The 15,145-nt window shown below is 41.5% G+C and overlaps 1 protein-coding gene across 3 annotated transcripts in view; it reads right to left on the bottom strand.

The window, feature by feature from the left end:
• Nucleotides 1–259: 259 nt before the first annotated feature.
• Nucleotides 260–15,145, bottom strand: part of ttbk1a (tau tubulin kinase 1a) — a 58,173-nt gene continuing 43,287 nt past the window's right edge. For all 3 annotated transcript variants that reach the window (XM_039815624.1, XM_039815619.1, XM_039815607.1), the window contains exons 15-16: nucleotides 3,324–4,765; nucleotides 260–2,727 (exon numbers count right to left, since the gene is read on the bottom strand). In XM_039815624.1, coding sequence (XP_039671558.1) covers nucleotides 2,328–2,727; nucleotides 3,324–4,765 — 1,842 coding nt within the window. In that variant the 3' untranslated portion in view covers nucleotides 260–2,327. The remainder of the gene's footprint in view (nucleotides 2,728–3,323; nucleotides 4,766–15,145) is intronic.

A 15,145-nucleotide genomic window follows, 5' to 3' on the forward strand; every position in this document is an offset into this window, starting at 1 on the left:
TAACTGGCCTGAAGTTTAGTGTGTGTGTCTGTGTGTGTCTGTGTCTGTCAGCAAAACACACAGAGAGCGGACATCCTGCAAAATGTACGATGTCGGGCTTTGTCCTGGAAATGTATTTCCGTTGATCCAGACTAATACAGACGTGACGCCAAGTCGAGATGGACCTGATCTGGACCCAAGTCATTGTGGAAAGCCTGGATCCTTTGGGGTCCTTGGGTTTACTGGAAACTATTGGGAAAAGAATGACAAGACACCCATCCACATGACCAAGACTTTACTTCACAGCTCAGTGCCCATCAACCCCCGAACAAACACGACATGGGTTCCAACATCCAGCAAACCTTTGCACTGTCAGCAGAATCCAAGCAGGTATAACTTCCTCTCATGGTTAACCCTGTTTTTCTCATGCGCAAAAAAACAGGCATAGTGCCGACACATAGTGAGGCTAAGTCCCTCCCCTTCCGCGGGACCACCATGGGACTTTATCTCTGAAAAAATGTGTCCTGTAGTGAACGTGGAGAAATAATGTTTAGATCCTGTTTGAATTGAGCCATGAGTTACACATCTGATGTTTATCAGTTTAAAGATGATTTAGCGAGTGAAGAAAGTCTGTTTATCGTAGTACCACTTAGTTTAGTGTGAAACCGCTCTGTGAACTACGTCTCTCGTCTTACACAATAAAAATCACCTCGCTCGCTCGTTAGCTAGCTAGCTTAGCTCTGTTCCCCAATATATGTATCATTATCTTACCTGATATTTTATGTCAAGTATCTTTTTATCAGCCAGGAAGAGAGAGAATTTGTGAGTTACATTGCATCCTGGTACCACACACACAGACTCACAAACACACAAAGTAATGTTACATCCTGGTACCAAACACATATTGGCTCAATTCAAACAGGATCAAAACAATTTTTGCCTCTCCCCGTCTCCACTACCGGGCAGACTTTTTTACGAAATAAGATCAACTGGAAGGGGATGCACTTCGCCTCTCTATAGAAACAGAAGGTTAAAGACTTGAAATTTACACTTTGCTTGGCAATTTAAAAAATTAAAATGTCTTTATGGGAAATGATTCTATTATATACAATTCAGAGCATAACTAAAAATAAAAACACCCAGAAAATAGAATGATTAAAGCATGCCCATTGTCACACCATGAGGAGAAGGCGAGCAGCCGAGCAATTTATTTTCCGTTCATATCCAGCTCTTCTCTTTATCCAACACCATAATGAGTACAGGATATAGTTAGGAATCTATAATCATATCAACATTGGTCGGGCATTCAAACCAGTCCAATTTGGTCTCTTCTTTTTGCCCATTTATCCCAATAGGTAGGAGAGAACTATATCAAATAATTGAAAGGTACAGATTTTTGTTTTCCTTCTACAGATTCAATGTATTTGTGATATACTTCACCATGCAGTGTGAACCAAGCAGGGTACTGTCAATAGAAGAGTAGTATAGCTGTGGACGAGCTGGGAGATTTTGTGGAAGGTGAGAGTTTCTGAAACTGGACATGATTCTCAGCTCCAGAAACCAGTTTAAATCAGGGATTGACCAGGGAGCAGCAGACCTATCCATAGCACCGAGGCAGCACCGCTCCTGTACGACAGTCACTCAAGATTACTGGAAGCCCATGAAGAGAGTTCGGTAAGCTGTCCTTGGAAAAAATAAGTCTGTGTACATTATAGGGTAACGTTATAGTTTTTTTTTTTCTCAACTTGGACCCTATTTTTCCTCGGTTTTTGTGTCTGAGTGACTGACGGGAACAACAATCTCTGATATTGGTCCGGTATTGACCGAGATCACTGTAACCGGCAGACGTGAACTAGGCTGCAATGTAACCCTATAGGTCAAGTGTGTTTTATGCGGATAAAAGTACTGTTTATTTAACCGGAGTCTGGTGGGTTTAGCGATAGCAATTTCGGGGCTTTTTTATGTTTAAAAAAAGGATTTGACTCTTTAAGAAAAAGGTCTATCTCTGTAGGAATCCTTTCCATAATGTTGACAGACAATTAGAATAATAATCTGAGCCTGTCAGTAGTACAGCAAGCTATATGGTGGACGTAAATTGAAGGTGCGCCATTGCCCAATAACTTACATTGCAGCTTGTTTTGTCTTGCTTAATACTGGACTAATTTCAAAGATTATTGTTGGGAAAATAGAGTCCAGGTTGGAAAAAAAAGGAATTTACCCATTAAACGAATTGAAGGAGGTGATTGTAACATCACAGTCTAATATGGAATGAGGTGAAAACCTTTGAGGCGTAGCTTGTCCGAAGACTGATTATACACAAACATGTCTCAGCTATGAGTTTCTTTGTATTATCTAGCGGGCACCACCTTCTCCCTGGCGTTCGGCTTCCCCTTAGCCGCGCCGGCTGGTTTGGGCCGGGTCCTGGCGGGCGTGGTGCCAGAGGAGGTCTGGGCTTCCTGCGAGACGCTGCGCCGCATGGTTGTTGTAGTCCTGGGCGGTAGCATGGGGACAGTTGGGGCTCGAACCGAGAGGGGTTGCCTGGACGGACATACTCTCTGAGGGGAGGGGCTATCAGTCCTGCAGTGGTTGGAGCTAAGGCTGCGTCGGGTTCCAAACAGGACTCGCAGGGGCATTCGAGGGCTGCCGGATGGGCCAGCGGATGGACGGGTACATGAGGAGGACGACCTTGGTGAAACGGGTTTAGATTTCCGTTGAGTGCTGACAGTGCTTAGTCCCATTTTCTGATTCCTGTAAACAGAAGAGTACATTGAAAAAGTTATTTCAGAAAGGGCAATTTCAGTATTTTCCTAAATTCCTATTTCCTAATGCATTGGTGTCTAAGTGACTAATGTGAACAAAAATCTTTGAAACTGGTCCAGTATTGAGAGAGAACTCTGTAACCGGCAGCCATGAACCAGGCTGCAATGTAACCCTACAGGACAAATGTTCATCATCTGGGTTTGACAATGGTGATTTTGGGGCTGTTTCATGTTAAACAAAAAGGATCTTACTCTTTAACAAAAAGGTCTATCTCTGTAGGGATCCTTTCCAAAATGTTGTCAGACACTTCGAATAATAATCTGAGCCTGTCAGTGGCTAACTTACGGTTGTCCATTAACGTTACATTACAGCTTGTTTTGCCGCTGCGGACTGCAGCAGTCTTGCTTAATGCTGCACCAATTTAAAAGATTCTTGTTCACATCAGTCTCTTAGACACAAAAACGTGGGAAAATAGGGTCCAGGTTGACAAATACCGAAGCTACCCTTTAAATTCTTCAAAAATATTTATCAAACTACTTAAAATTCAAAATGGTATACACGATAGTGAAGAAACAGAGTCATACCCGTTGGTAAAGGATGATGCTCCTTTGGTAGTGCTGGAGTCTGGCAAGGAGAGGGGAGAAGGAGCAGCAGCGGCAAGCCCCCCTGGCGGCCACTTTACGGGCGTAACGGGCCTCGGGATCCGGCTCCGGCACTCCTTGGAGCCTTGCTCTTCAGTCGGCTTGAGACGGGCGCTCCTCCTTGACTCATCCGAGGTATGTGTGTCCTCCTCTGAGCCGGTGGTGGACAGAGTTTCGGAAGCCCGTCGACGCTCATCGTCACCAGAGGACACGGACGATGACGTCCCAGACAGCATCCTCCTCCTCATCCAGCGACCCTGTTGCTTCTGGACCAGCATGCGGGCCAAGTCCAGCTGCCTGGCTCGCTGCTGAAGCCGAGCCCGAGCCGAGAGGGAGGACGACTGCTCTGAGCCAGAGTCCTCTTCAGAGATGAGTACTGGGATTCGGCTGCGGATTCTGGGTTTCGTGGCAGCTGGTAGTTCTGATCCAATTGTCTGAAGCTTGGCAGCTTCTTCACTGGATAATGGCTGTTTCTTAGGATCCTGTGACAGATCTGTATGTGCAAGAACCGGTAACATAGCTTCTGGGACAGGCTCCAAAGACAGGGCCAGGACAGTTGATGGACCATTCTCAGTTTGGGGTTGTTTGTCAACTGGTGAAGTTTGTTCTGGCACAAACTCCTCTGGAGTCTCCTCTGTCAGTAACACGTCATCCTCTGCAGCCGCCGCCTTCATGATGGACAAGACTTCCCTGTCACTGTCCCTGGCAGAATGACCGTTGGAAGACATGACGTTGAGGTGTGAGGTCTCTGCAATATGGATGAAAGTGCGCTCAACTTTGGTGAAGGGCGGTGACGCCGGAGCAATGGGAGTGGATGGCCTCAGGTCTGACCTGAGAGCGGGGGACAAACGGCCAGTCTCACAGGGTTCAGGCTGACTCACCTCGCCGACCAGGAGGCGGTCGGTACGGGAGTTGAGAGCACACGGTGTGGCGAGCTCGCCCTCTAGACCGTGATCATAACCGGATGGAGACTTACGAGTGTCTCCAGGCGAGAAGAGGACGAGGGTTTTGGAAGCATCCTCCAGGTCAGGGTCTGCATCCGCAACCGAGGCGTGCTCCCTTTGGCCTCTCTGGTCCTCGGCCATGAGTGTCGAAGGCGCTGCATCCTGGCTACGTTCAGTGCTCTTCTGACTTGCCTCGCTGTTTGACTCGCTCTTCGTGACGTCGTCATCCTTTGGCCCCGGAATTTCTTGGACTTCTTCATCTGGCGTGGCAAAGCTCCGGCGCTGAGGCAAGGTACCGGTGAGTATGACGGTGAGGAAGTCGGCCCTCTTAGCCTGGAGTTGAGGAAGGATGTGGAAGTGCTCTTTCTCGTCGCTCTGGCCCTTTGTCCGATAGTCTGGGGAGGGCGGCGACGGGCTGCTCTGCTCCGTGGGCGACATCACCTGGAAACAAAATGACAACACTCTTTATTAATAACTATTCAAAACAAGGAAGCTTAGAACTGTGAACAAAAACGACTTAGAAGGAGTTACAGCTTCTTGAGTTCAGAGATTTCAAAATCATAATTAACACCTAGCACAAATGTGCATATAGTCTGCAAATCAACAGATATATATATATATATATATGCACGTGTAAACCACAGACTGTATCAAAATGGATGTCTCGAATTCCTCCCACTGTACGAGTGAAGCCAAAATATCCCGGATACGGGCGCTACCATCTTGTCATTTTGGGACAGAGTCGGCGAAGTAGGGTAGATACTAGATCGGACCCGAGACATGTGTCGACGTTAACACACAAGGATACTGCGTAGTCTTCAACACTCTGGCTTCTCGTCCGTCATTGCAGCTGAAGACTGACTGTAACCAACCAAACCAAAAACTACACAACTTAACATGTTCCAGAAGCGATATGATCGGAAATTGGAGGAGAAATAACAACATCGGAAGCTAAGATAATGTTAGCATGTAGCTGCATTTAGCAGTGGAATGAGTACAGCAGTAAAATCACCAATAAGTATTTAAAACCAAAAACTACACAATCGAACATGTTCCAACCGCAATGTAATCCGTAATTGGGGAGAAATTCAGCAACCAAGAGTGTATGTGTGTATGTGAAACATGAACATTGCAGTAACGTGTCCGATCTAGCATCTAACGCATTGTAGTGAATAGGCGGTGTAGATGCAGTATCCAAGTCAAACACTTGAACAAACATAAGCATGATCAGAACTACCTAAAAGAGAAAATTTAAAAGATAAAACAGCTACAAACTTTCAAGAGAGTATAATATTAATTTCAATGACCTTGAGACTTACTATTGAATATGTGTTGCCTCCAGTCTTTGAAAGGGCTCACTCTAAACCATAAACAGATCTTGTTGGTTAAAGATACATTTCCTGGTTTTGTCACAGTGGAGCCAAATGTCCAACCAGCTTTCTGTTGATGTTATAAACTTGAACTAAGTTTCAAGTTTTGAAACATTAACAGTGAGCTGAGAGGAAACTATGGTGACAAACTCAGAAAATAACTCTCTAACTAGTCAGAGGTTCATAAAGTCAGTTTGATTTCATATTCTTGTTTATGTAGTAGTACTTAAATCCCATTGCAAAGGCACTTGGAACAAGAGCTGTTAAAATAATGGATGGAGCTTCCGGTTCTGAAAAGTGAAACAAATGCTGAAGCTCCTTAAAGCTGCATTCTCTGTAACTTCCAGTAACTTCCACTGGCTCCAAAAAGAAGTCTGTTTCTATAGAAGATGAGCCTACTTCTCACTTGATTTATTAGCTCAGTAAACATTTTCATAATGAGTGTATAGCGTCAATCGCTAGTTTCAAGTCTTCTTCAACACAGCATGATGTTCATTTAGTAAATTATGCTCTCATTTGTTTTAAAACAGACGATAAATCAGGGGATGCTTTAGAAACCGTCAATCAGGACAGAGGCTGTTGCCCGTGTTTTCATCTTAAAGGAACACACCGACTTATTGGGACTTTAGCTTATTCACCGTATCTCTCAAAGTTAGATAAGTCCATACATACCCTTCTCATCTCCGTGTGTGTTGTAACTCTTTGTGACGCCCCCAACGCTAGCCTGGTTAGCACAGATCCTGAAGGTAACCGGTTCCAACTTGCCCACTGCTCCCAATAAGTGACAAAATAATGGCAACATTTTCCTATTTACATGTTGTGATTTTTATATTCACAGCGTGTACCAATAACAACGTCACATGAGACACAGCCAGCTGCTACTTCTGCTACTTGGGCGGAGTGATTTGCTTGCAGCACCCGAGAAGTCCAGCAAATCACTGCGCCCAAGTAGCAGAAGTAGCAGCTGCTTCGTCTTTCTGAGAATATAGTTCCCAGTATGTATACGGTTAGAAGATGGCTGTGTCTCATGTGACGTTGTTATTTGAATCACAACATGTAAATAGGAAAATGCTTATTGGGAGAAGTAGGTTAGTTGGAACCAGTTAACTCCAGGATCTGTGCTAACCAGGCTAGCGGTGGGGGCGTCAGACAGATTTACAACACGCACGGAGATGAGAAGGGTATGTGTGGACTTATCTAACTCTGGGGGATATGGTGAATAAGCTAAAGTCCCAATAAGTCGGTGTGTTCCTTTAAACTTTGACCCTCTCACTGTGTGTTCTCACTTCAGTAAAGGTAACTGGAACATTTTGGTCCCATAAATATGTCTTGTTCGGCGTTCTGCCAACCAATCTAACTAGCTAGTGCTAGCTGGTAACTTAAGTCTAACTTAAATCGTCAACTCCAGTTGCCAAAAACCAAGATAGCGGGCCCTTATCATCAAACTCGAGGCTTCAAAATGGCAGGCCACAAACCAATGGGTGACGTCACTGATGCTACGTCATACAATATTTTGTCTGTTACTTGGAGTTAAGAAGCTTGTTGATCATAATGAGTATTCTACCAACATTGTGTTGTAGAACCAACACATTCTCAGTCCCATCTCATAAAATACGGACACTTGGTCAGGTGCCTTTGGCGTTGTTATTGATGCTAAAAGTCTCCTTTATCTAAACATGCTTTATCTAAACACGCTGGGTCGGGACTATTGGCGTCACTTTGGACACAGTTAGGTTTATGAAAAAATGGTGGGTGGGCTTATAAAAGGTACATTTACATGACACGTGGTGATGTTTTAGAGGAAGCTAACGTGTGTAGAAACCTTCCATGCTTTCGCTAACAGTCCCTCTGCCAGTAAGAAAGACAGCAGGAAGTGGTGCATTTGCCCCCAAAACCATTTTAATGTCATTTTGGTTGTACACAAGCTTTTGAAGATTGTCTAGATTACATACATTGATATAAAAGGCACAAAAAATGCATTGCAGAGTTTATCCTTAGACAGCACGCAGTCTGATATCAGGTGATTTTCAAGTGTTTCCCTTCATAAAGATTCAACATACAGCCTGTACATACATACTAAACCCCGCTAATTATCATGCTATTTAAGATTAACTGCAAACCTAATTACTTTCTACATTTCTGTATATATGTACACGGTTATCATTTGGATTTAAAAAAAGTTTAAAATACATGCTTTACCTGTAAATTATACAAGCAGTACTGTACAATCATATAGTGATAGAAAAAAAATGCTTACATGTATTTTACAAGTGAAAGACACTCACGGATCATCACACTGAACTAAAACGGTGAGCTCTTCAGTCCTCTTTACCTTGACAACGCAAACTCTGCTGTTATTGCAAAAACTTTAAAGAAACATTCAGACATTTTGTAAAAACACAAGAACTGTTTTTACATTAGGGCTGCCTTCTCTGAGTCAGTCGACAAATCAGTCGTTTTGGTCTTAGTTGATTAAGATTTCGTCATTTTTTAAAGCTTTTTCATGCTAAAAGACTAGTTTCTTCTTCTGAGCACATCTCTGGTAAACACAAGATTTCAGGTGGAGCCGTTACCTGATTCTTTGTGGAGAAACTGGAGTTTTACAGATCTGTCGGTTATTAGTCGACAAAATCATATCAGTATTAGTTGACTAAGAATTTCTTTAATCAAGGACAGCCCTAGCACACAGATGGGTCCAGATCTTTAGCTTAGCTTAGCACAAAGACAGGAAGTCTGGAAACATTATGGTTTTAGCAGCCGTTAGCGTTGGAGCTATCTATTAGCCAACAACTGATGGGAGCAGTTACTGAACGCAGCATCTCTAAAGTCCTGAACTCACTGTAGTCTTTACTCTGCTGCCAACTAAACCAGCTGACTGCAGGACAGACTGCTGACTAGCTTGTTAGCTAACAAGATACTTAGCACAGCTAGCAGTTTCCCCCTGCTTCTGGTCTTTGTGCTAAGCTAGAGTCTTTTTTTAGGGGTCATAAAAAGTTGTGTCATCTGCATAACAGGGAACCCAGATCTGTTAAATTAAGCAATATGTTAACATAGTCTGGAAAGTAGTAGTAAAGTCAATGGACATCAACCACTCCAGTGTATATTTTCAGAACAATGGGCTTTGATTTCGGAATAACGTGCCATCGGTCTAAGGTCCTTGCACACCAAGTCCAAAATTTTCATCCAAAATCTTCACACGTTAAAAAATAAAGACAACCTCAGACTGTGTCAATCACATTTACACACCGCCTCCGAAGTTTGCTCCATCATAAAAATTTGGAACGGGTTACATTTATTGTGTTTCTTCTCATCCATAGCAAGCATGACAAAGAGACTACAGAAATGCACCACAGCTAGATGCTTGCAGAGTGCGATGTATCATTTTATAACTCCAATTGTCTACTGTCAACGGGACAGATGACAATATCCAGGAGGAGGACGATGATAAGGAGAATGGAAGAGGGGAAGATGAGACAATGCAGACAGAAAAGGAGAGCGACAGTGTAGTGATGGAGACAGACAGCAAGGGCAGCGCAACTCCTCCAGGTATCCTGGATGTCAAACGCAAGAAGACGCACCCTGGCTACGCAAGAAGACGCACCCTGGCTAAGCAACAAGAGGCACCCTGGCTGCGCAAGAAGACGCACCCTGGCTATGCAAAAAGATGCACCCTGGCTGTGCAAGAAGAGAGGCAGAGAGGACAGCCTAGCGAGGTAATGTTACTGTTAATGGAGGGAAGCGAGGGATAAAAAGAGGGAGAAGGAGAGAGGCAGAGCGACAGCAGCATCACAATTTTTTCGCAATGGATTAATTAATGCATTGAACTCAGTGTGCAAGGTTTCTGTGCATGACAAATCTTTAGGATAACAGGTATGAAAAAATGCATTTGAAAATTTCAGACTCCGTGTGCAAGGACCTTAACAGGCCTTTTCTGAATATTTCGGAAAGATTAGCCATCAGACCAATGGGCAGTTCCGTTTCTGTGCTAGGCACAGACATGTTCTTAATTTTCATATTGTCTGAGGAAATCACTGGATATTATTTCTTAAAATATTTCAATATTGCTTTGAAATTCAACTTTTAGTGACTCACATAATGGTTCATAATGATCAGGTAAAAGTGGCATACAGTCTAAACAAAACTAACATAAAGACCTCTAAAGACACAATGCAGTTTTTGTACTCTCAACAGACACATTATCTGTACAATATCACCCTGTTATTCCATAAAGATCAGCACTAACATATATATGCAATACAATGGAAGTTGGGAGGTGTGTACCAGTTTTATTTTTCTATATGTTTTTTTATGTATTTAATTTTACTATGTGATTCATGAGGTATAAATGTTTGTGGCAGACTCTAAGAAAAGGTTGTGAGACTTAACAGTTTTAGGTTTCTGCTAAGCAGCACTCTTCCAGTTTTGAGGAAATTCTCAGGACATAAAGGCTTCAAAGTTGCAGAATTATTGACATGATGACATTTTTTCAGAAGCTTATTGATAGTTTGACCACTGCGCAGTACCACTGTTTATGATCACATCTAAATACTGCACTTCAACAGAACTGGAGTACATTGGTTTTTTGGAAATCACTTTACAAGTTACAGTTTCACATTTCCTCGCTTAAATCAACTGAAACCAAATGAACATACATATTCTGCAGTTTGAGCAACATGAGGAGCAGCAGCTCAACGCACACAACCCTCCAAACATTTGATTTGACATCTTCTTTCAGCCAAAAAGGCCGTTTAACAAACACAATGGAGTTTTATATTTTGGCAGGCTGGCAATTTGTTCACCTTTGCACCTCAGTAAATGAATAGTTGGTGTCTTTATGTTAAGCGTTGGCTCACAATACCATGTTACAGCAGTTTAAGCATTTAAGAACATGTTTTGTTTGGAGTGTACTGCAAACATTAAAAGTATTTTCCTCTTGAACTGCACATGTAAAGGTTTAAAGGACAATTTAAAAAACTTTTTTGTTTTGGATCCTGGGTCTTGTTTTTGTTGTTTTGGCCATAATTCCTATAGCCTAGACCAATGGTTCTCAACCTTTTTGGGCCAATGTATGTTCCAAATGTTTAATATTATTCATTATATAAAAGTGGATATTGTTAATTTTTTCATACTTGAACTGTTGAACTGTCAATATTTAGATTGCTAAATGTTTCAAACATCTGTCAGTTATTTTAAGCAAACCATTTTAACTGTTAAGTCGGTAGGCCTACTATTTTTATCTTTTATTTCAACTGTTCAGCCATTACTATTAGCTATTTATAATGATGTAGTACTCAAGTCCAAGATGTTTTTATCTTGTCATTGGTGTCGTTTGTATTTGACTTGTCTTGGACAAATGAAAAATACTAAAGTGAAAAAAATGTCAGGCAAAAAAGGCCTGAAGAAGACCCAGCAGGGTCGAAACGTTGCCTTTGAATTAAATATGGAAGTTGCAAGCAGATTTTGCGGACATTACATTTTTTTCACTTTATTTCAACTGTTTAGCCATTACTATTAGCTATTTATAGTGCTGTAGTAAGATTAGACCCGAAACATTTTTCTATTGTCTCGGATTTGTCTTGGACTCGTTGGTATCTACGCTCACACTTTTCTCAGACTCGGCCATCAGTCTCCCCAAATATTCTAGTTGGTCTCAAACAGAGTCCAGCATTATATGCTTTTTTTCTAAAGTAACTAGTTCTTTTGTTCCATTGTTGAAGCGCACTTGTTAAGAAAATGGGAATTGGTTTAATTCAAACTCAGACTTTTTCTCATTTGGACTCGGGCTTGACTTGGACTTGAACCTCTTTGAAATCTGTCTTGACCTGGTCTTGACTAGTCCTCGTCTTGGACTCGACAAAGGGGGTCTTGACTACAACACTGGCTATTTCATCTAGAGTTCAGGTGTTACAGCTGATATATTCTTTTAATCAAATTGTAATTTCTAATTTTGTTTTATTAGTTTAGCTACTCTACAATCTTTACACGGAACTGCTGGTCACAGCAGGAGTACCCCCCCTTACATCTTGGTTGGGAATCACTGGCCTAGACAATAATGAATTCATTTTAAGTTAAAAGTGTTTTGGTCCGTTGACCTGCAAAACTGCTTTAAGTCCAGTACGAACCAGGAAGTAGTTGTCCAACTTTTTACCGACTGTTTACATTTGTCAGCTTGGTTCACATTGGTTGTTGGGTCACTCTACCACTGCAACAAAACTGTTAGATTAAATCTTGATTGTGACCGATGGGAAGTTATCTCCAAATCACCAAAAATGAAACATAAAAGGTTTCATCCAGAATGGTGGGCTCAAACAGCCAAATATTAAAGAGAAGGCCATGATGTTTCAACAGCATCATGCAGCATGACTTCTTCCTCTAACACACAACACGCTGAATGTGTTCTACTCTTTGAATTAACTGAACTTTATTTAAACATTTGAATGTTTGACTGATTCGACCAAAGATAAACAGTTGAACATTGGGGGATTATATGTCTTGTTTAGGGGTTATATTTTTGTTTGTTTGTTTACAATGGTGTGTGTTTTTCTAGACTACATGTTATTAAGTTATGTTATTGTTTAAAGGATACCAGCGTTAATACACTGCCCAACTATATGAAAATCAAAGATGTTTCCATGGTCTTTTTGCTAATTGTCTACTTTACTATGTTGGGTTATTTGAGCACTTTGTTTTACATTTAAGGCAGACATCCTTTGTGTTGGCTGACATTTGACTGTGATGACTACAAAACTTTGCCAGGATATCTCTCCTGGCTGGCACCCCAGACAATAAAACAAAAAGCAATAATTGTTGTACACAAAAGCCATCACAAAATGTCAGCATCTACACTGCAGAACCAAGCTCTGATCCGTGAGTATCCCCTCTAGTAGCAGTGTGAGAAATATTTACAAAAGAATCACAGACGTTTTTCAGTCAGAGGTGTATATTCACTGTGTTTTCGTTGTAATTACAGTACAGTGTTGTTTTGAGTCATTTTACAGTCAGAGGTGCGTCGTACAAACAGATCTCATGCAAAGAGTGGCGACAGTCGGTAAACAGTGTCTTGGTTCGACATACCGTCATTAATGCTGCGGATCGTTATTGTTGTTGTGTGTGTGTGTGTGTGTCATCAGCATAAAAAGCACACTCAAAGGTTTCTTCCGCCGGTTTCTATCTGAAAGTAGCACTGCGTTCATGGTGACACAGGACAATAACATTGACATGTATCAGTGACAATCTTGTACGGTAGGTGAATCGTTTTTGCAGACGTGCAAAATAAAGTTAGCAGCTAGTCCACTTCATACATTCTCTAAGTGGTTGTACTGTAATGCTATGCTGAATATAAAATGGGCAGGAAGTCCTGAACTCAGCACGAAGCAGCATGAAAACAAACTCCTCATCAAACCGGAGCTGTGATGAGTCTCAGCACAGAGCGACGTTAATGGCTCCCGCGCAACGAAACAGCAAGTGGTGCATATTTACTTAATGTAGCCCTTTAACACATCGAGAAAGCAACCGTTTTCACTGCACAAAATGGCCGCCCTGGCTACTCTCGCGTAGCGTGTACTCCGAAACGTTTTTGAACATGTTCCGGAGACACAGCTCAGACTTTGAAGAATGTCGTTCGAATGACATTCAAAGCAACAAACCACAGAGCACTGCTTTGGTACGACGTTAGCAGAGGGCTAATGTTGCACAGGGTTTCACAGCTCAACACTTAAACAACCATCACAACGGCTCATTGATCGGAGAGTAACTCGGTTAACTCGAAACCAAACAAAAACTACTTCACACGTTTGTAGATCTACTGACAGCCTCCATCTTTCAGGATGGAACAATCGTTGTCTTTCAGGACAAAACCTCTCCTTCAAAGTGGAAAATATTGTTCTAGGCTTACTGGAGACAGTGACCGGTAAATGTAAAAAATAAAGACTTTTGATGAAAGAGCCTAAATGTGATGAATCTTCTCAAACACGACAATTAAATGTTGATTACAAATACTTGCTGTTTTTTCTTTGATGGCTTTTTATTTTGTCGTAAGACATTTGTTTCAGTTGCAGTTTTGTGTGCAGACACAACGTAGGCGGTGATTATAGCCAGTCGAACCTTTGAAATCTGAGTCTGTGAACATCTGAACAGACTTTTTGAAACTACATTGAATAAATTTTTCTAGTATTCTTCCACACGCAAGTATATTTAGCTGGTAAATTGAATTAGGGCTGCCCCCTACGAGTCGATTAGTAGACTAATCGTTTGTTTTGGTCTTAGTCGACTGAGATTTCTTTTCACCATAGGTAATTTTTTACATAACTTATTTTGAAGAAAGCATCACTGGTTAACACAAGATTTAAAGTGATGCTTCTGCATGATTTTTTGTGGAGGAACTCAGTTTTACAGATAAATAAATCAACTAATCGATAAGTCGATAAAATCGCATGAGGTTTGTCGACTAAGAATATCTTTAATCGAGGACAGCCCTAAATGTTGTATGTTTAAACGAAAGTGAAACACCCAGTTTCTTTTCAAACAAATCAGCCTGAAAGAGTTGGGTGTTTTACGGAGAGGGATTGGTGAGGGCATTTTTTCAGCCATTGGAAGAAAAGTGCAATTCTAAAAGACAATCTGTTTTGAGCCATTTTTGCCAGATTGAATCATTTGAGAAATTGCGAGCTTTTTGGATCAAAATCATGACGTTTCTTGAAATATCAATGTCTCTGACAAATCAGTTGTTTCATCTCCTCTGTCTCTAAAACTTCAGCCAAACACCATCAAACGTGTGATCCTTTCTTACGTTGACTACGTTTACATGCACACTAATATTCCACTATTATTCCGAATAGGACAATATTCTGAATTTCATACAGGTCATGTAAACAGAATATTCTGCTTTGGATATTCCAAAAAAGGCCTTTTTCTGAATTTAGCATTTTCCAATTACATGTGTGATATTCCGGTATTATTCGGGTTTTAAAAGCATTCTTTGGATATGTTTACAGCACATTCAGAATCTGCTTCTCAAGCTGGGTTTTTACTGCAGTTTGTGACAGTTTATGGCCTCTTGCCTGTTTACGGCTTACAGTCAGCTCTGTGTGTTGCTATGGTTACTGTACACAAACCAAACAGCAGACAATTTGCAGGGCTGCGGTAGAAATGCATGCCCAAAAGAAAAGAAGGAGAAATACCGCTACTTTTAAACATTATCAAAGACTTGGATATCAACAGGTTTGTGGACAAGAAGCTGGTTGAAAGAATGAAAGAGTGACGTTGTGTTCACACGCTTCAACAAATCCTCCACCGCTGGAACACTCTGGAAACATCCTGTTAAACACGGCTGCATGTAAACGGGAATATTAGTGGAATATTCACTTTCATTAGCCGTGGAAACAGCTTAGTCGGAATATTGTCTTTTTAAAAATAAGAGCAAAAACTGGAATATTATGTACATGTAAACGCA

Source organism: Perca fluviatilis, chromosome 1 (genome assembly GCF_010015445.1).
Source record: "Perca fluviatilis chromosome 1, GENO_Pfluv_1.0, whole genome shotgun sequence".
Classification (NCBI taxonomy): Eukaryota; Metazoa; Chordata; class Actinopteri; order Perciformes; family Percidae; genus Perca; species Perca fluviatilis.